Below are 20,399 nucleotides of genomic sequence, written 5' to 3'. Positions count from 1 at the left end.
TTGACATCGTCAGTGAGGCCTATAATAATTCTGACTCTCAGAAGGTTTGCTCAGTCTGTGCTTGGATGTCGGTTGCATTAGAGACTGGGCAGCACTCCCTATTGGTTTTTATTATATTTTAATTTTTGTTTCTTGTTTAAAAAAATTGGTGATTGATTGGTTTATATTGTTTAGTAAGTTGATCTGTGTTCAGTTCTGGACTTTTGAGATTGAATGTCAGCCTCTAGTGCCCACTCTCCTCTTATTCTTTGAAGGGCATCTTCATTTGACTCATGAGCTTTGACAATAGTTCGAATCCTCCAGGATGGGTGTGGAATGACAGCAACCGGGCAGCTGTCGTGAACAATTTGATCACTGTGGCTCTTTTTATCTTCATCAACTATGTTAATGCAACAATGGTGCACACCTTTTTAAAACATGAGGTTAGAAGCTTGTACGAGTCTACATGGAATTGTAACTGCTATACCTGACACAGTCTTTTCTTTTTTTTCTAAAACAAAGTATTGTGCTATTCTGCTAGAATTGTGTGGGTTGAAAATATACATTTCAGTTCTGTAGATTCATGTATAGTGGGGCAGTAAAGTATTTAGCCAAAATCCAATAGGAAGTCTATGGGGAACTGACCAAACACTTTTTTGCCCCACTGTATATGGAATTTCCATTTTGTAGGGTTTCATCACATACCTAAGCTTTTGATGACATTTAGTCGTCTACAGCAGGGCCAAGGAAGCTCATTTGCACATAAAAAGTAAATATAGACTACAGTGCAAATAAGGAAAAAGACAATAGGTTAAATGTGTTGAATTTGAGAATGTTAATTTTGACTGCAGTAAATTTATTTTTATGTTTTATGTTTGTTTTTTAAACCAGTTTAGCATTATGGGTAAACCAGTCAGGAATAGGTACAGCAAACTGGTGTGTAAAGTGTGGAATATTTTAATCCTATTCGCTACTTGCGCAATCCCATAATACATTGCGCCTTGGGGGGTTCGCTGCTGTAAACAATATGGCGTTGCGGCTGTCATCGAAGAGACTAATATTAATCTTCCAAATACCATAAAAAAAATATCCAATTCCACTAAACCAAAGCTTAAGAACATCTGAACCTTTTTATCTATTGATTTTGAAAAGTCGATCGGGAAAAAAGCTCTCGTTAACCTCGTGTGCAGTGCTTTGTAGTTCCTGATTACGTTTTTGATTGTTGGAGCAATTACGAGCACAGCAGAAGTTGCTTTTATAATCATTGTTTGACTGTAGCTTCACTCGCACTTAAAGGCCTCCGGGTCGTAGTTACCCCCTCCCAAGGCGCAAAGCATTATGGGTTATGTGCAAGTAGTGAATTGATTTTTTACTGTGTTGTTTTTCATTTTGCAGATTTTCAGAATGACTCCACGCTACATCCTGTTCATCCACCTGGTTATCTGTGACATTATTCTAATGACTCTTTTGACCCTCCTTCATTTGTTAAGCTACATAGTTCACACTCTTAATGTGTCTCTCTGCATAGTGGTGGCTCTGCTCGCTATAGCTGCAAATTATAACAGCCAATTGACTCTCGCTGTTATGTCCCTTGAATGTTATATCGCAGTGTGTTATCCACTGCGGCACTCTCAGATCTGCTCAGTGAAGAAAACGTATACAGTCATTGCCTGTATTTGGCTGATAAATGCCCTAAACCTGCTTCCCGATGTATTTATTGCTTTGGCCACAGAGCCTCTCGAGTTCTTCCACTCGCGTGTGTGGTGTGGGAAGGACAGTGTGCTGCGCCATTCCTACTCTATTGAGAAAGATAAAATATTTAATGCTGCGGTAATGGTTCTTGTCTGGTTGACTCTTATCTTCACGTATTTAAGGATTCTCTTTACGGCAAAATCAGCTGCAGCCGACGCACGAAAAGCACGAAAAGCACGAAACACTGTCCTGCTTCACAGTTTCCAGCTGTTGCTCTCAATGCTCAATTATATATATTTTCTCATATTATATCCACTTCAGGCTATGTTTCCAAATAGTCAGCGCGCCATACACTTTGCACTAACAGTATTTATCAACATTATGCCACGGATCATTAGTCCACTTCTTTATGGGCTCAGGGATAAAAACTTTAGAAAGTATCTAAAGAAACATGTCTCATGTGCAAAGGCAAAACAGTAGGAACAAATTGATTATGAGTATATGGTAAATGCCAAATTGTTTGTATAATCTCTTAAAAAAAAAAAAAGTCATTATTCACAACCAGACCAGAGACCTAATTGTTGAACTAAATTCACCCACTGGCCTCCAGGCTGGTAAGGCCCTTTAGCACCACTTGAAGCCTTTGTTAAGGGTATCCACATTTACTCACATCTTGCCATGCAACTACCCAGGGACACTGGCTGAAGGATGGGTCAAACGTAGAGGACAAATTTCCCTACGAGGAAAAGACATACAAACATTGACACTGTTGTGTAAAATTATTTGTCATTTGTAGTATTGTGAATTTGTTATCATTACACAGCAGGACGTCCCTGCTGATGTGTTTCAGGTTTCTCAAACCAATGGACTAATGCAGGGGTGGCCAACTTGTCAGAGACCAAGAGCCGAAATGTTTAACCATAATCCTGTGAAGAGCCACAAAGGCACCGACCATTCACGAGATCCAGGGGCGGTTGTTTATTGTGATTAAATATAATGTGGCCGCCATATTTAACAACAATAAACTATAACTTCATGCCTGGCCTTTTTCTTTTCTTTCTTTTTCAATAATTGTATTAGATTTAATGTTTTTACTCCTCACCAAGATTGAAATAAATTTATATTAAACAACAAACCTCAAACATTGGCCTCATTGCCAACTTCATAAGCTCATCTCTCGGTGCTCAAAATATACAAATATTCAAAGGTTGCACCAAACTTTAGGCTGGACATTGGTGAAGAATAGACTGCACTTTACCCTTCTTTGCTTCTTTAAAAAGATTCTTGTGTTAAAACTCCCTAAGGTTTTGTATGATGTACTTGTATTCAGTTGCTCCATACAACACAAGACACGCAGTAAATGGTCATTTTACTCTTCCATCATGTAAAACCCAGACTGGACAGAAGGCTGTTATGTTCAGAGGGATGAAATCCTGGAACTCTCTGCCTAAAGACATTTCTAACATTGCAGACATAAACATTTTTAAAAAGACTCTGTTGTCACACTGCAACAAATGTAATATGTTGTAATTGTGTATTTATATTTTTATGCTGTTGTGATCTGTGATCATTGTATGAAAATGTGATTTTATAATCTGGACCCCAGGAAGACTAGCCATTGTCAAGGGCAATGGCTAATGGGGATCTTAATAAACAAATCTCTCCTCTTCCATCGCTGTCCTCTACGTCCTTGTGTTGTCAGACTCCGTGTCACCTGTACGTTTGTCCAGATGCCCGGGCCACCTCAGCTGCTCCTTTCGACGTGAAGGAGCAGCGACTCTACTCCGAGCTCCTCCCGGGTAACTGAGCTCCTCACCCGATCTCGAAGGGTACACCCAGCCACCCTGCGAAGGAAACTCATTTCGGCCGCTTGTATTCGCGATCTTGTCCTTTCGGTCATTACCCAAATCTCATGACCATAGGTGAGGGCGGGAACGTAGATCGATCGGTAAATCGAGAGCTTTGCCCCGACTCTGCTCCCTCTTCACCACGACAGACCGATACAGCGACCGCATCACTGCTGACGCCGCACCGATCCGTCTGTCGATCTCACGCTCCATCCGTCCCTCACTCGTGAACAAGACCCCGAGATACTTGAACTCCTCCACTTGAGGTAAGGACTCCCCACCGACCTGAAGAGGGGATGCCACCTTTTTCCGGTGGAGAACCATGGCCTCAGATTTGGAGGTGCTGATCCTCATCCCGGCCGCTACACACTCGGCTGCAAACCGCCCCAGAGCAGCTGAAGGTCCTGGTTCGTTGAAGCCAACAGAACAATGTCATCCGCAAACAGCAGAGATGAGATCCTGAGGCTCCCAAACCGGACACCCTCCGGCCCCTGGCTGCGCCTAGAAATTCTGTCCATAAAAGTAATGAACAGAACCGGTGACAAAGGGCAGCCCTGGCGGAGACCAACACGCACCGGGAACAGGTCTGACTTATTGCCGGCAATTTTTTAAAATTGTTTTATTCTGTTTGTTTAATTTGTCCTTGGAGTAAAGCTAAAAAGTGCAAGCATTGACATGACACACGTGATTTTACTCCCTGGACATCATCAGTGAGGCCTATAATAATTCTGACTCTCAGAAGGTTTGCTCAGTGTGTGCTTGGATGTCGGTTGCATTAGAGACTGGGCAGCACTCCCTATTGGTTTTTATTATGTTTTAATTTTTGTTTCTTGTTCAAAAAAAATTGGTGATTGATTGGTGTGTTCAGTTCTGGACTTTTGAGATTGAATGTCAGCCTCTTGTGCCCACTCTCCTCTTATTTTTTGAAAGGCATCTTCATTTGACTCATGAGCTTTGACAATAGTTCGAATCCTCCAGGATGGGTGTGGAATGACAGCAACCGGGCAGCTGTCGTGAACAATATGATCACTGTGGCTCTTTTTATCTTCATCAACTATGTTAATGCAACAATGGTGCACACCTTTTTAAAACATGAGGTTAGGAGCTTGTACGAGTCTACATGGAATTGTAACTGCTATACCTGACACAGTCTTTTCTTATTTTTCTAAAACAAAGTATTGTGCTATTCTGCTAGAATTGTGTGTGTTGAAAATATATATTTCAGTTCTGTATATTCATGTATAGTGGGGCAATAAAGTATTTCGCCAAAATCCAATAGGAAGTCTATGGGGAACTGACCAAACACTTTTTTGCCCCACTGTATATGGAATTTCCATTTTGTAGGGTTTCATCACATACCTAAGCTTTTGATGACATTTAGTCGTCTACAGCAGGGCCAAGGAAGCTCATTTGCACATAAGAAGTAAATATAGACTACAGTGCAAATAAGGAAAAAGACAATAGGTTAAATGTGTTGAATTTGAGAATGTTAATTTTGACTGCAGTAAATTTATTTTTATGTTTTATGTTTGTTTTTTAACCAGTTTAGCATTATGGGTAAACCAGTCAGGAATAGGTACAGCAAACTGGTGTGTAAAGTGTGGAATATTTTAATCCTATTCGCTACTTGCGCAATCCCATAATACATTGCGCCTTGGGGGGTTCGCTGCTGTAAACAATATGGCGTTGCAAGCTGTCATCGAAGAGACTAATATTAATCTTCCAAATACCATAAAAAAAATATCCAATTCCACTAAACCAAAGCTTAAGAACATCTGAACCTTTTTATCTATTGATTTTGAAAAGTCGATCGGCAAAAAGGCTCTCGTTAACCTCGTGTGCAGTGCTTTGTAGCTCCTGATTACGTTTTTGATTGTTGGAGCAATTACGAGCACAGCAGAAGTTGCTTTTATAATCATTGTTTGGCTGTAGCTTCACTCGCACTTAAAGGCCTCCAGGTCGTAGTTACCCCCTCCCAAGGCGCAAAGCATTATGGGTTATGTGCAAGTAGTGAATTGATTTTTTGTTTTTCATTTTGCAGATTTTCAGAATGACTCCACGCTACATCCTGTTCATCCACCTGGTCATCTGTGACATTATTCTAATGACTCTTTTGACCCTCCTTCATTTGTTAAGCTACATAGTTCAAACTCTTAATGTGTCTCTCTGCATAGTGATGATTATGCTCACTACGGCGGCCAATTACAGCAGCCAAATGACTCTCGCTGTTATGTCCCTTGAATGTTACATTGCAGTGTGTTACCCACTGCGGCACTCCCAGATCTGCACGGTGATGAAAACGTATATAGTCATTGCCTGTATTTGGTGGATTAACGCCCTCAACTTGTTTCTCGATGTATTTATTGGTTTGGCCACAGAGCCTCTCGAGTTCTTCCACTCGCGTGTGTGGTGTGGGGACAAGTACATGGTGTTTCATCATTCCTATACAATTGAGAAAGATAAAATCTTTGATATAGCACTATTGGTTATTGTCTGGTTGACTCTTATATACACATATTTAAGGATTCTCTTTACGGCAAAGTCAGCCACAGCCGACGCACAAAAAGCACGAAACACTGTTCTGCTTCACAGTTTCCAGCTGTTGCTCTCAACGCTCAATTATGTATATTTTCTCATTTTGTTGGAACTTCAGGCGATGTTTCCAAGTAAACGACGTGCCATACGCTTTGCACTAACAGTATTAATCAATATTATGCCACGAATCATTAGTCCACTTCTTTATGGGCTCAGGGATAAAACCTTTCGAAAGTATCTAAAGAAACATGTCTTTTGTGCAAAGTCAATGTAGCAGGAGCAAATTGAGTATGTTTATTGTGTTGAGTGTGGTGAGAAATGGCACAGATAGTAAAGCTGTTTTAAAGCAAGGGTGCCCAAAGTGGGGCCTGCGGGCCAAATTTTGCCCGCCGAAACAATTCTGCTGGCCCACCAGAGAGTGACCTACTTTAGCGCTGCATGCCTTAAAGGTCCTATATCATGCAAAATCGACTTTTTAGAGCTTTTAGCCATGTTGTTATGCTATTTCCTTATCAAAAACACCCCCAGAGTGGTTTGTGGCTTCATTCACGCAGCTCTCAGTAATCGTCCTGAATCCTGCTCTCTGAGCAGCTGCTCCTCCCTCTCCTGGTGAACGACTGAGTGTTCAGTTGTGTCGTAACAGCGGAACGGAAGTGCTCGACGTCTGTAATGTAATGTCTTAATTCTATGCTTACGGGTGGATTTTAATTTGTAAAACAGCTTTTTCATTATTTCTGTTGTAAGAGAGATGCAAAGAGAAAAAAAAAAAAGGAAAAAAAAAAAAAAAGGATGTGCCCGAGGTGCTTCCAGGTCAGCTGAGGCCAAAACAAACACATCCCCTGAGCGTCTGAACAGATCAGTCATGTTTGCGCCGCAGCTGAAGATGGAGCTCGTTATATCTGGACACACCTGTTCTTTTTTCTTACCTAACGATAATGTTGGAGAAAAAGAAGCGCATTTGGCTACGAGGACGGGAGTATATTCAACCTTTTTCAAGAAGAGGCCACTCGAAGTTGTTTTTCTCTCTGGGATTCAGCGACTATCACCAAAATGGTGTTTTTCTGTGACTGTCACTGATGGATGTTTGGGGAACCTTCGCCTGAATCAAAGTGGATTAACTTTTATAACCAACGCAAATCCCATAATGTAAACAGCGATGGAGCAGAGGGTGAGTCAGTCCAAACGCGGGTTAGCTTGTGTGTTAGCATATTAGCATGTGTGTTAGCCATTTATGAAGCTGTGTTGCAGATGTCAACTCCGTATAACTGCATCGTGAAGTATCTTCACTTATTGTTGTTTATTTATATTACGGTAAAGTTGTATGTGCGGAGAGAGGGGGTGGAGTTAACTGAATCGAAGTATTGTGTCTTCCGGGTTTGAAAAATACCTCCAGAAAACACTTATATTTATCACAAAAATGAGTGCTCCATAGCGGTAGAGGTACAATCATTCATATAAATGCCTATACTTAACTTTGGAATGGCTAAAATAGCACGATATAGATCCTTTAATATCAACTCTCTTCCATTCATTCTCAATGGTAAATATGGATGCAGTACACCTTTTGACCACCAGCGTCAAATTGGGGGCGCTGTTTCACTCCTTTCATAAAGTTAAAGAAACACTGTTGTGGTGTCTTTTATTGCAAAGGTTGTTAACATCGACAACAGTACACGTTAAAAATTGACTTATAAAAGAATTGATGCTGAACTGACACTTACAAAATAATCTAATGTGGCATTATCTTTGAGTGAACGAATGAGGTAAAGTTACTGTAGGTGCTGTAGATACAGGTGTCTTTTTTTGCACTAAATTGCTACAATTGTTGATTTTGTTTTAATAAAATTAGGCTTTTGCCATAGTTACCATTTGTTTTAATATAGCATGTTATTTGCATAGATAGAATCAAACGCAAATGTAGGCTATCGAAAAAAAAAAAAAAAAAGTAAATTAAAAAAAAGTAACTTTATAATTTGCAGTTGTATGTGTTTTTCGTGCTTGACATCGCCATGTTTGGCCCGCGACTCACAGGCACTTTTTAATTTTGGCCCTCGGAGACAAAAAGTTTGGGCCCCCCTGTTTTAAAGGATTAAGATTAATAATAATAATAATAATCCTTGTAGTAGATCTATCAATAAGTATGGTTGCTACTAACCTGTTCTCAGTTGTTTATAATGTTTTGTTTATTAAAAATAGGTTAAAAGCATTTATGCTCAATAGGGAAAAACTAGCTAATATGGTAAATGCTAATCGGGAAGCTAAGTAAGTAAGTGCTTTATTGTCATTGCACAAACGTACAACAAAATAGTGTTCAGGTGTCAGTTCTGAGCTGCTGCGGCTGAGCCGAGCTGCCACGGTGTGAGCCATACATGTGTTTATCGCGTTTAGGCCATTAACAGTTGATTGGATCAACTGCCAATGGTTGACAGTTGCTAACCGGTAGCATGCTAATGTATTGAATAGCTTAAACACTGACTCAGACTGAGACTCTGTTGACATGACAAACTGTAAAAATCACAGAGAAAGGTATTTGTTGTCTTTCATTTTCATCCTGAGTAGAGATATTTTTACATGTTGTAATACAGCATAATGCTACTTCGGTATTCAAAATGGCCGCCGGAACTATGTGAGATGTCATTGGAAACGCATGTATACATCTGTGTCAGTGTTGAACTGTGACAGCAGGGGGCGCTACATATTCATGTTTAGTAGGTACTTCGATTCCTAAACAAAAAATGGTCTCTATCTCACATGGTTACATTATTAGCAAAAGTCTATAATATAATATAAAATAGGTGTATAAACTTGTGAGCAATTTTCACCGCGATGTTTCTCAGAGATATCGTCTGATAGCCGATATTGAAAATACCCTAATTTCGGCCTGATGTATCAGCTGGCAGATATATTGGTTGGGCCCTACTTGCAAACTTTGAAGGCTGAGATGAGAGCTGCAGCAAAGGGGCAAGAGATAACTTCAAACGCCGGTGTTGGAACTTAGAACTGTCTTTTTATCTCTTATAAGCGCACTTTTTTTTTTTGTGATCAGTGGAAAAACACTTTAACACTCTTCTGCTTGTGTTACAACCTCTAAAAGAGGAGTGACACAGCTCTATGTGTACACGTACGTGCTCGACGTGACAAATAATGCATGTGATCACACCCCCAATATGATCCCTATAAATAACTCCGATATTCATAAGGCCGACAGACTCTGTGTTTGGACGTCTGACTGCAGTGGTGAGACATCTGACTGCAGTGGTGAGACGTGAGTGTTCTGTGTTTTTGACAACTTAGGCTCTGTTGATATTTTGATTGTTAGTTTATAGGTGTGTTTTCCCGTTTTATCGAATATTGTCAACTACTTTTTAAAACCTGCTGCTTCCATTTGAAGGGTGTCATCATTTGATCCATGATTTATTCTGGCAATAACTCCAATCCAGCTGTGAACTGGGATGAACTGAAGACTGATGGAATAGTAAACAATGTGATCATCGTGGCTCTCTGCATCTTCATCAACTACATTAATGCTACACTGGTGTACACCTTTTTCAGACAGGAGGTCAGAAGCTCACAACTGCATGAACATTGTAACAAATTGTAACAACTGTCAAATTAAAGAAGCGCAGGTTCAAGGCCACTATACATTGCATCGTCTTTCAGTGTTCTTATTCAAAAATAAATAAATAGTGTGTGAAAATAGACATGACATGAAGCCAGCAACCAGCGATTTGCATGTATAATCATCATTGCTATCTGTTTGTATGTATGCGTTTGGTGTTCGATAGGTGTTCATATTACGTAAACTACCTTTTGATTAGACTAACCCCAGAGTTACATCAGGAGGCCATCAGAATCATGTAGCAGCAACATCTCAGTCTACTTTACCATTTCCTTGCTGTATCTATACGTTTAGATTTACTTCCCTGGTCTGACTTGAAATGAAGCTAAACTGGGCTATCATGTAAGGCCTGAACACAGGGCTCAGCCTGCCACTCAGCAGTAACTTGAGTGATTTGGATCGATTTTCTTAGTCCATAATACAAACTACTCAGCTCATTTGCACAATAAAGGGGTTTGGCTGCATGGATTGTATAAAAAAATCTGACAGAGTGCTTGCGCTTTTGTTATTAAATCTGTCTCAGACGGATATAATCCATTCTCACCAAAAAATACTGAAATTAGTGTGGTCTTGCACTTGCACTTAAAGAGACAAACATTTTGCTTGACAAAACTTGCAAAGAGTTGTATATAATGTAAATTATATATATCTTTAACAATCTCAAAAATAAAATGTGAATTTATAATGTCTGACTGGTACGTATAATTATTGTTTCTTTCTTCTCTGCAGATGTTGAAAAAGGATCCCCGCTATGTACTCTACATCCACCTGGTCATAAATGATATTATCCTATTGACTATTATAACCCTCATTCAATTAGTGTCGTATATAGTTTATTATGTCAATGTGTCCCTGTGCTTAGTTCTGCTACTGCTCGCTGTGGCTGCTGATTATAACAGCCCGTTGACTCTAGTTTTTATGGCGCTTGAATGTTATATTGCAGTATGTTATCCACTGCGGCACTCCCGGATCTGCACTATGAAGCAAACATATTTTGTAATTGGCTTTATTTGGTTCATATGTGCCCTTAAGGTGCTTCCAGATTTATTTTCGGCCTTGGCCACAGAGCTTCCTGAGTTCTTCCAATCGCATGTGCTTTGTTTGAAGGGCACTGTTATTCGACTTTCCTATATTGCTGAGAAAGACACAATCTTTGACGCTGTAGTAATGGCACTCGTCTGGATGACACTTATTTACACATACTTAAGGATTCTCTTTACAGCAAAATCAGCCGCAGCCGATGCACGAAAAGCACGAAATACTATCCTGCTTCACAGTTTCCAGCTGTTGCTCTCAATGCTCACTTATTTATATCCTGTTATTTTTGAAGGACTTCGGTATTTGTTTCCCAATAGTCAGCGGGCAGTACGCTTTGCATCAACAATAATAATCAGTGTTTTGCAAAGGCTTATTAGTCCACTAGTTTATGGGCTCAGAGATAAAACTTTTCGAAAGTATCTAAAGCAACATATCTTTTGTGCAAAGGCAAAGCAGTAAGAGCAAATTTAATATTTTGGAAAAAAAATAGATAATGTGCATATACAGTGGGAACTATATGTCTACATACACTACATAGAAAGGTCAATTAGAATTTTTAAAAGTATTTCTGTTTGCTAAATGCCAGAAGAATGAGAGATAGATTTTTTCAAAATGGTTTTATATTACTTTTTGCAAAGCCAAAAGTTTACATACTGTCAGGCACTTTAGTGCTTAAACTGCAGACTTTCAGCTTTAATTTCAGAGTATCCATCCATCCATCCATTTTCTTCTGCTTTATCTAGGGCTGGATCGTGGAGGCAGCAGTCTCAGCAGAGATGCCCAGACTTCCTGATCCACGCACACCTCCTCCAGCTTAGCCCTGTGTTTTGTTATGTAAAAAGGTTGATAAGCACAGATGGATAGAATGTCGTAGAATCTTTCGACCCCTCGTTTGCACTTTGTTTGGTATAAGGTGTCATATTGAATGCCAAAAGTTCAATACATTCCAATTAAAATAGTTGCTTACAGTTTATTTTTATTGCCTACAGTATTTGCATTATACTCAATATTACTGTTTATTGCGATATTTTCTGAGACGATATATCGTCCTCAAAAAGAAAGTAGTGTGGCAGGCCTACTCCAGCTGTTCTGGGGGGACCCCGAGGCGACACCAGGCCAGCTCGGAGACATTTCCCAATGGACATGCCTGGAACACCTCCCAAGGGAGGCGGCCAGGAAGTCCCCATATTCCCGGAGCACCCCCCACGGCACCACGAGGGACACGGTCGAATGCTTTCACAGAATCCACAAAACACATGTGGACTGGTTGGGCGAACTCCCATAAACCCTCGAGCACCTGATGCAGGGTATAGAGCTGGTCCAGTGTGCCACGACCGGGACGAAAACCGCATTGTTCCTCCTGAATCCGAGGTTCGACTATCGGCCAGATCCTCCTCTCCAGCACACTGGAGTAGACCTTACTGCGGAGGCTGAGTAGTATGATCCTTCTGTAATTTGAGCACACCCTCTGAACCCCCTTCTTAAAGCGAGGGATCGCCACCTCGGTCTGCCAATCCAGAGGTACTGTCCCCGACCGCCATTAGATGTTTCAGAGACAAGTCGGCTAAGACAGCCCAACAACATCCAGAGACTTATTGGGCCAGATCTTGTGGCGGTGCACGGAGGGGCGCAGGCCCTTGGCGAAATATTTTCCGAGTGGTGGAGCTATTTGAGCTATTTGCCTCTGCCACCTGTGAGGGGGCGTCTCAAGAGGACGTGACATTCATTTCCTCGTTCCTTGCGTTCTTTCTTAAGCCTTATTTACCCCATCATGAGCTAAACAATGTTCATATCTCGAGAGAAAACGAGCGCAGATCGGCCCATTTTGGCGTGAATGCAACAAAACAAAACAAACGCACATGTTCACCCCCCACTCCTCCACAACCCCTCTACCGCCATGGAGTCGATTTGGTTGGAGGGAAATGTGTGTCTCCACCCACTTAATTGCGCCAAGTCTTGAGTGGCAAGATCACAAAGTGCGCTCAGTATATCATGCTATCGTCTGCGTTTTGAGACACAAGATCCTGCCCAATGTACTCAGGACGAATCTCATCCACCCCTGGAGCCCTGCCACATAGGAGCTTTCTAGCCACCTCGGTAACTTCAGCCTGGGTGATGTGCGAGGCCCCCTCCAAGTCCCCAACCTCTGCTTCCTCATCGGAAGATGTGGCGTTGCCTGACCACATCCCCAGTCCCCGCACTGTAAACAGTGTTCGTGAAGCACTGCTTCACCCTCCTGAGGCGCCGGACGGTTTGCCAGAATCTCTTCAAGGCTGACCGATAGTCCTCCTCCATGGCTCTCCAAACTCCTTCCAGACCCGTGTTTTTGCCTCTGTGACCGCATGAGCTGCAGGACGCTTGGCCTGCAGCTTGGCCGGTCCCTCTTAGCTGCCTCCGGAGTCCCACAAGCCAACAAGGCCAACAAGGACTCCTTCTTCAGCTTGACGGCATCCCTTACTTTCGGGCATCATCACCGGGTTCGGGGATTGCCACCAAGACAGGCACCAGAGACCTTACAGCCACAACTGTGAGCAGCCGCATCAACAATGAAGGAGAACATGGCCCACTTCGACTCCATGTCTCCAACCTCCCTCGGAATCTGGGTGATGCTCTTCCGGAGGTTAGAGTTGAAGACCCTACTGACAGAGGGATCCACCAGATGTTCCCAACAGACCCTCACAACACGTTTGGGTCTGCCAGGTCTGACCGGTTTCCTACCCTGGCAGCGGATCCAGCTCACCACCAGGTGGTGATCAGTTGACAGCTCAGCCCCTCTCTTCACCCGAGTGTCCGAGACACGCGGCCGGAGATCAGATGACACAACTACAAAGTCGATCATCGACTTCCGGCCTAGGCTGTCCTGATGCCACGTGCACTAATGGACACTGTTGTGCTTGAACATAGTGTTCATTTTGGACAAACAGTAAGCACAGAAGTCCAATAACAGAACACCACTCGGGTTCAGATCGGGGAGGCGATTCTTCCCAATCACCCCTGTCCAGGTTTCACTGTCATTACCTACGTGGGCATTGAAGTCCCCAGTAGAACAATGGAGTCCTCAGATGGAGTGCGATCTAGTACCCCTCCCAGGGACTCCAAGAAGGCCGGGTACTCTGCACCAAAGTTGGGCCTGTAGGCCGAGACGGCGGTGAGAGACCTGTCCCCGACCCGAAGGTGTTTGGACGCGATCCTTTCATTCACTGGGGTGAGCTCCAACACGTGGCGGCTGAGCTGGGGGGCAATAAGCAAGCCTACCCCGGCCCCCCGTCTCACGCCGTGGGCAACTCCGGAGAAATAGAGCGTGCAGACACTCTCCAGGAGTTGGGATCCGGAACCCAAGTGTGCGTGGAGGTGAGTCCGACTATATCTAGCCGGAAACCGCTCAACCTCCCGCACAAGCTCATGCTCCTCGTCCTCTCTACACCCGACCATGCGAATCCCTCTGCGGGTGGTGGGTCCACAGAAGACCCGACCACCAGACGCTCGCATTCGAGCCCCAAGCCTGGCTCCAGGGTGAGGCTCCGGCTGCGCCATACCGGGCGACATCACGGTCTTTGAATGTCTTACCCTCAAATTAAGGCTGAAAGTCTGCAGTTTAAGCTCATCTTGGTTGTTTCATTTCAAATCATTTGTGGTGGTTTATGGAGCCAAAAAGGAGATAGGAGTATAGTAGTGTATGTACGAGAGTATAGTAGTGTATGTAAGGGAATTGTATGTGTGTATGTTATCAAGTTAAGGCTTGTTGTGATCTCAGTTATAAGACCTACACTGTGCTGTACAGATCTTGTGTTTGTCTGGTGTTGGACCATGGTGCTGGTGTCTGGGGTTTTGTAAACAAACCCACAGTGAAATGCAGAGCTTTACGGTATTTTCTAGGTGTACACAAAAACACCCATAAGCTTGCTCTGTATGCAAGGGTTGGGAACCATGTGAAGTGAGGGATGTTTGTGACATGGTACAGTTATGGAATAGGTTCATCAATATACACAAGACTGTCCAAACACGTCTTTAAATGGGCGCATTGAGTTGTCTTGTGTATGAAATGTGCGGTATGAATAAAGTTGCCTTGCCTTTGAATGTGACTTGTCTAGTAGATATGTCTTGAGTGTGAACATAGCTAAATTTTTTGTTGACGTTGATATGGATATGAATATTTAGGGTCCGATACTGATATGAAAGGGGTTGGCCATTAGCTGATATATGGGCCGATATTTTAAGTAATTTAATTTGATAAAAGTTTCCCAAATAGCCTATAGTTAAACATGTATTATTATTATTATAGGAAAGGTTTCAATAAAACAAATACAGTATAAAGAAATATATCTATTAGAGTCAACTGATATGTTTTTTCTAAGGCCGATGCCAATATGCACCGTATATATATATATTTTATGTCTCGTTTATACATCTGTGTCAGTGTTGAACTGTGACAGCGAGGGCCACAATATATTCATGTTTAGTAGGTATTTCCAAGGGAGCTTGTTTGACATTCCTGAACACAAAGCGGTAAGTCTCTATCTCAGGGGTCACCAACCTTATTTCAGCTGAGGGCTACTTTAAGAGCATTAAGTTGTTCGAGGGCTACCAGTTAAAAACAAATCCTAAAGACTTAAACGTACACTGTTCATTTATAGGATACTGACCCCATATTATATTAAAATAGCTTTATTTTAAACTCATACTGAGTCACAAGAACCGAAATAACTGTAATTTTAAGAATTAGATTCACGAAAATGAAGTGTTTTACACTTTAGAAAAAGTCCCAAGGGCTACTGGACATGCCCCTGGTGACCCCTGCTCTATCTCATATGGTTCCTATATTATTAGCAAATGTCTACTATTACAGAAAATAGGTGTACACACTTGTGACCTATTATCACCGCAGTGTTTTCAGAGATATCGTCCGATAGCCGATATTTTGCCCTGATATATCAGCTGGCCGATATAGTGGTTGGGTCCCATTTGTAAACTATGAAGGCTGAGATGAAAGCTGCAATAAAGGGCCAGTGTTCTCTCATCCCAGCGCACATTTTTTTCTTTGTAATCAGTGGAAAAGAGGAGTGACACACCTCTATGTGTAGACGTACGTGCTCGACGCGATAAATAATGCATGTGATCACACCCCCAATATGATCCCTATAAATAACTCCGATATTCATAAGGCCGACAGACTCTGTGTTTGGACGTCTGACTGCAGTGGTGAGATGTGAGCGATTGTTGAATGTTTTTAACAACTTCGGTTCTGTTGATGTTTAGTTTGTTAGTTTATATGTGTGTTCTCCAGTTTTATCCATTATTGTCAACTACTTTTTAAAACCTGCTGCTTCCATTTGAAGGGTGTCATCATTTGATCCATGATATATTCTGGCAATAACTCCAATCCAGCTGTGAACTGGGTTGACCTGAAGATTGATGGAATAGTAAACAATGTGATCACCGTGGCTCTCTGTATCATCATCAACTACATTAATGCTACACTGGTGTACACCTTTTTTAGACATGAGGTCAGAAGCTCACACAACTCTGCATCAAACAAACCGACAGTCAAATTCCAGATTCATTTTTTTTGTTCATATTTAAAATGGCTGATGATGAATGATGTTTCAATATGTGAATTCACGCACTGGCCATCCGAACCATGTTGCCGCAACGTCCCAGTTTACTTTACTGTATCCTTGCTGCACATACTCATGTTTAGATTTATTTCCCTGGCCTGACTTGAAATGAGGCTACACTTGACCATTGTGTAAGGCCCGAACACAGGACTACTCATGCAACTCATTAGTAACTTGTGGCTTAGACTATGTAGTATACACTTCAGAAAATGTTATAAGCAAAAAAAATAGGATTTGAATTGCAAAGTTTATGATTTGTGTAGCTTTTAAAAGTTTTACAATATTGCTTTAGTTGTTTAGTTTTGTAGTGAAATCAGTCAGCAATGTAGTGCAACCTATAGAAATCCACAGAAATCAAATTTGAATTCAAGCTGTTTTACCTTTTTTCACTGCATTATTGTTTAACTTTTTTTTCCTTTCTTCTCTGCAGATGTTGAAAAATAATCCCCGCTATGTACTCTACATCCACCTGGTCATAAATGACATCACCCTGATGACCATGTTAACACTCCTTCAATTACTGTCTTATGACTCTGTCAATGTGTCTCTGTGTATACTTCTGGTTCTGCTCGCTTCTGCTGCCGATTTTAACAACCCATTGACTCTAGTCTTTATGGCGGTTGAATGTTATATCGCAGTATGTTATCCACTGCAGCACTCTCTGATCTGTACGGTGAAGAAAACGTATTTTGTAATTGCCTTTATTTGGTTCATATGTGCACTTAATTTGCTTCCGGATGTATTTTCTGCTTGGGCCACAGAGCCTCCTGAGTTCTTCCTATCGCATGTGCTTTGTTTGAAGTTAAATGTCATTCGAGTTCCCTATGTTGCTGAGAAAGATACCATTGTTGATGCTGCAGTAATGGCTCTTGTCTGGTTGACTCTTATCTACGCATACTTAAGGATTCTCTTCACGGCAAAATCAGCCGCAGCCGATGCACGAAAAGCACGGAACACTGTCCTGCTTCACAGTTTTCAGCTGTTGCTCTCAATGCTCACTTATGTATATTTTGTCATTTTGATTGGCCTTTTTTCTTTGTTTCCAGGTAGTCGGCGGGCTGCACGCTTTGCACTAACAGTTTTAATTATCATCATGCCACGGCTCATCAGTCCGCTTGTTTATGGGCTCAGAGATAAAACCTTTAGAAAGTATCTAAAGCAACATATATTTTGTGCAAAGGATGTGCAGTAATAGCAGATGCCTTATTAGGAATGGTCACAAAAGAACAAATTACACAAGTAGATTTAATATTTCATTGCCCTTACCCCGGCCCATCTGACTTGATCCCACAAAAGTAGAAGGACTGCCAACAAATGTTTTCAGCTTTAAACTTCACCATCACACTGCCCAACTACCATATTTTCCAGACTACAGGTCGCACTTTGTGTCTTGTACTCCGGAGCAACTAAAAAGTGCTTTTTTTTTATATATATTCAAATATATTATTTCACATGCCGCTGGAGGGAACTGCAGGCTAATCGAGCAGCAGAAAGAAAGTATGGAGTGAGCGAGAAAGTGAAGGTTGCCAGAGGTGGGAGTAAGTCACTAAATGCAAGTCTCGAGTCAAGTCCAAGTCAATCGGTCATGGGGTCAAGTCAAGTCAAGCCATAGCTTTTGTCAAGTCAAGTCAAGTCCTAATAATAATAATAATAATGCATTGGTTTTATATAGCGCTTTTCTGGACACTCAAAGACGCTTTACATTGCACTATTCGTTCACTCCATACTCGGTGGTGGTAAGCTACTATTGTAGCCACAGCTGCCCTGGGGTAGACTGACGGAAGCGAGGCAACCAGTCTGCGCCATCGGCCCCTCTGACCACCACCAACCACTCACTCACTCACTCACTACATTCGCTAGGCTTCCTGGTGTTACCAAACGGTCACCCATCCAAGTACCGACCAGGCCCTTCCCTGCTTAGCTTCCAAGGTCTGACGGGATTGGGCAGAGCAAAGGCGGTATGACCACCATCTTGCTTTAGACGGCAAGTCACCTCAAGTCACAAACGCCAGCCTGTCAACTTTTCATGTGTTTAATCTTGAAAATAACAAGTGCTTTCTCAAGATACCGTAATTTTGAAAATTTAGGCTAAAATCAAACTTTTAAAAAGTCATGGATTTGGATTTATAGTCTCATTAATATTTAAACGCCACAACATTCAAAATATATGTATTATGAATAAACAGTCTATGTACAAAATTGCTGGGACAACATTTTAAGGAAGGAGGCCCGGGGGCGACTTAAAAAATATGAAATATAGTATTTTAAATATGAGCTGCTTTTCCCTGCAGTCTGAAACATTAATATAAAATAATAGTTTTATTTTTGTTAGTTTCTGGCAGTTTTTCTGTCAGTGGTTCCCCTGTACTGCCCCAGCCCCTGTATACTCGGATACGCCCCTGCTCAAAATAGATTCCGCATAGCCTTCAGTCCCGCTGTCACTGGGCTGTGCGGATGTGTAAACTAGCCTCTAAATGCTGTAAACTTTGTGTGAACGAATTAAAACATCGAAAAGCCCCAAGATTTCTGTTGATTAATCTGCTCTTACATCGTCGTTCTGGAGGCTCCGTCTGCGCTGTAGGTCCAGCCCATTGTTTCAAACATTTTCCTGTCCGTAAATCTCCACCTCTTCACTCTGTTTAGAAAACTTTTAATGCACGTATTTCGATATTCATATTTCCTCCTGCCTTTTCCCGCTGTATTGATTAGAAGCGCTGTGTCGGGAAACCGAACACGCATGTGGCTAATTACCATAATGTAAACATAGATGCCCCGCTTTTACGCAATAAATCCTGATCTTTCGACAGTTTCACTCAAATAAATAATAACTATAAAGTCACGGCGAGTCATTGAGAGTCATTGGCCTCAATTCCAAGTTAAGTCTAGAGTCACAAACAGCAAGTCCCAAGTCAAGTCAAGTCTTTTTGCAGCTTTGGTCAAGTAAGTCTCAAGTCCCGAAAATTGCGACTGACTCGAGTCAGGTCATTTGACTCGAGTCTGCAATGAAGTAAACAAAAGAAAGCTCACAAGCTAAAATGCCGCGCTGCCACTGTGGTCTGAGGTCGGGGAAACCGCAGTACCTGGAGGAAACCTGGCTGCCTTCAGTCTCCTCTGATCCTCTGAAACGGTGCACTGCCTCCTGGTTTTGTCCCTGTTTCAGGGCGCGGTGTCCTGCATCCAGTTCCTCCATCCTCTCCCTTCTGCGCAGCTCCCTCCGCTCCCTGCGCTCAACAACAGTCTTTCCCCATCTTCTGTGAAAAGCTTAGCAGTTCATGTGTTTAATTCTCCGGTGAACGTCCATTCGCCAGAACAATAGAAGGCATGTGCGGCTTCGCTGTGAGTCTCGCCCGGATACCTCCTTGTTTGTCCCTTTATTGTTTCCTGTGATGCCTCCACTGTGCTACAGGTGCCTCTTCAGTGTCTCAGAAGAAGGGTTTAGCGGATAAGATAGATTTCTGTTTACTTTGAAAAAGCTGCTTTCTTCAGGACCATTATGGACTCTTTGCAGCAAAAAAAAACTTACAAAAACACGGCAAAGACATACAAAATTATCTAGTAAAACTACGTAGAACACAAACACAAAAGCAGCTAAAGGCAAAAAAGGCATTTTTGGACATACCAAAGAATATCTTAGGTTTACAACTTTTACAAACTTCAGCAGCTCGTGCCCTGGTGAAGACCAGGAGGCGGGACCACATTACACCGGTTTGAGAATCGCTGCATTGGCTCCCTGAGTGTTTCAGGATCGATTTTAAAGTTCTTTTAATGTTTTTTAAATGTCTTTATGGTCTTGATCCTTCTTATCTTTCAGAACTGTTTTTACCTTATGAACCTTCACGGCCCCTTCGCTCCTCCGGCAGGGGTCTCCTAGTTATTCCTAAAGTCAACAAGAAGACTCATGGTGAGGCGTCCTTCCAATATTACGGCCCTCGCCTCTGGAACCACCTGAGGAGGAGCTCAGGGCTGCAGAGAACGTTCATGTTTTTAAGAGCAGCTCAAGACCCACCGTTTTTGTTTAGCTTTTAGCTGATATCTATTTACTTATATGGCGGCACGGTGGCGCAGAGGTTAGCA

General features: G+C 42.1%; 2 protein-coding genes across 2 annotated transcripts; both read left to right on the top strand.

Annotated features, from left to right (window-relative positions):
- Nucleotides 1–5,568: 5,568 nt before the first annotated feature.
- On the top strand, nt 5,569–6,327 carry LOC306979454 (odorant receptor 131-2-like; the record flags this gene model as incomplete). Its single annotated transcript, XM_079578406.1, has 1 exon — nt 5,569–6,327. The coding sequence occupies one exon, from the start codon at nt 5,569–5,571 to the stop codon at nt 6,325–6,327; it is 759 nt and encodes a 252-aa protein (XP_079434532.1).
- Nucleotides 6,328–12,825: 6,498 nt separating this feature from the next.
- On the top strand, nt 12,826–17,517 carry LOC306979501 (odorant receptor 131-2-like; the record flags this gene model as incomplete). Its single annotated transcript, XM_079578459.1, has 2 exons — nt 12,826–12,912; nt 16,756–17,517. 2 exons carry the CDS (start codon nt 12,826–12,828, stop codon nt 17,515–17,517), a joined length of 849 nt encoding a protein of 282 aa, XP_079434585.1.
- Between the last annotated feature and the right edge of the window lie 2,882 nt (nt 17,518–20,399).

Source organism: Gobius niger (genome assembly GCF_951799975.1).
Source record: "Gobius niger genome assembly, chromosome: 20".
In the NCBI taxonomy this organism is placed as follows: domain Eukaryota; kingdom Metazoa; phylum Chordata; class Actinopteri; order Gobiiformes; family Gobiidae; genus Gobius; species Gobius niger.
The sequence above is the reverse complement of the archived record's forward strand: the minus strand, read 5'-3'. Positions and strand labels throughout refer to the sequence as shown.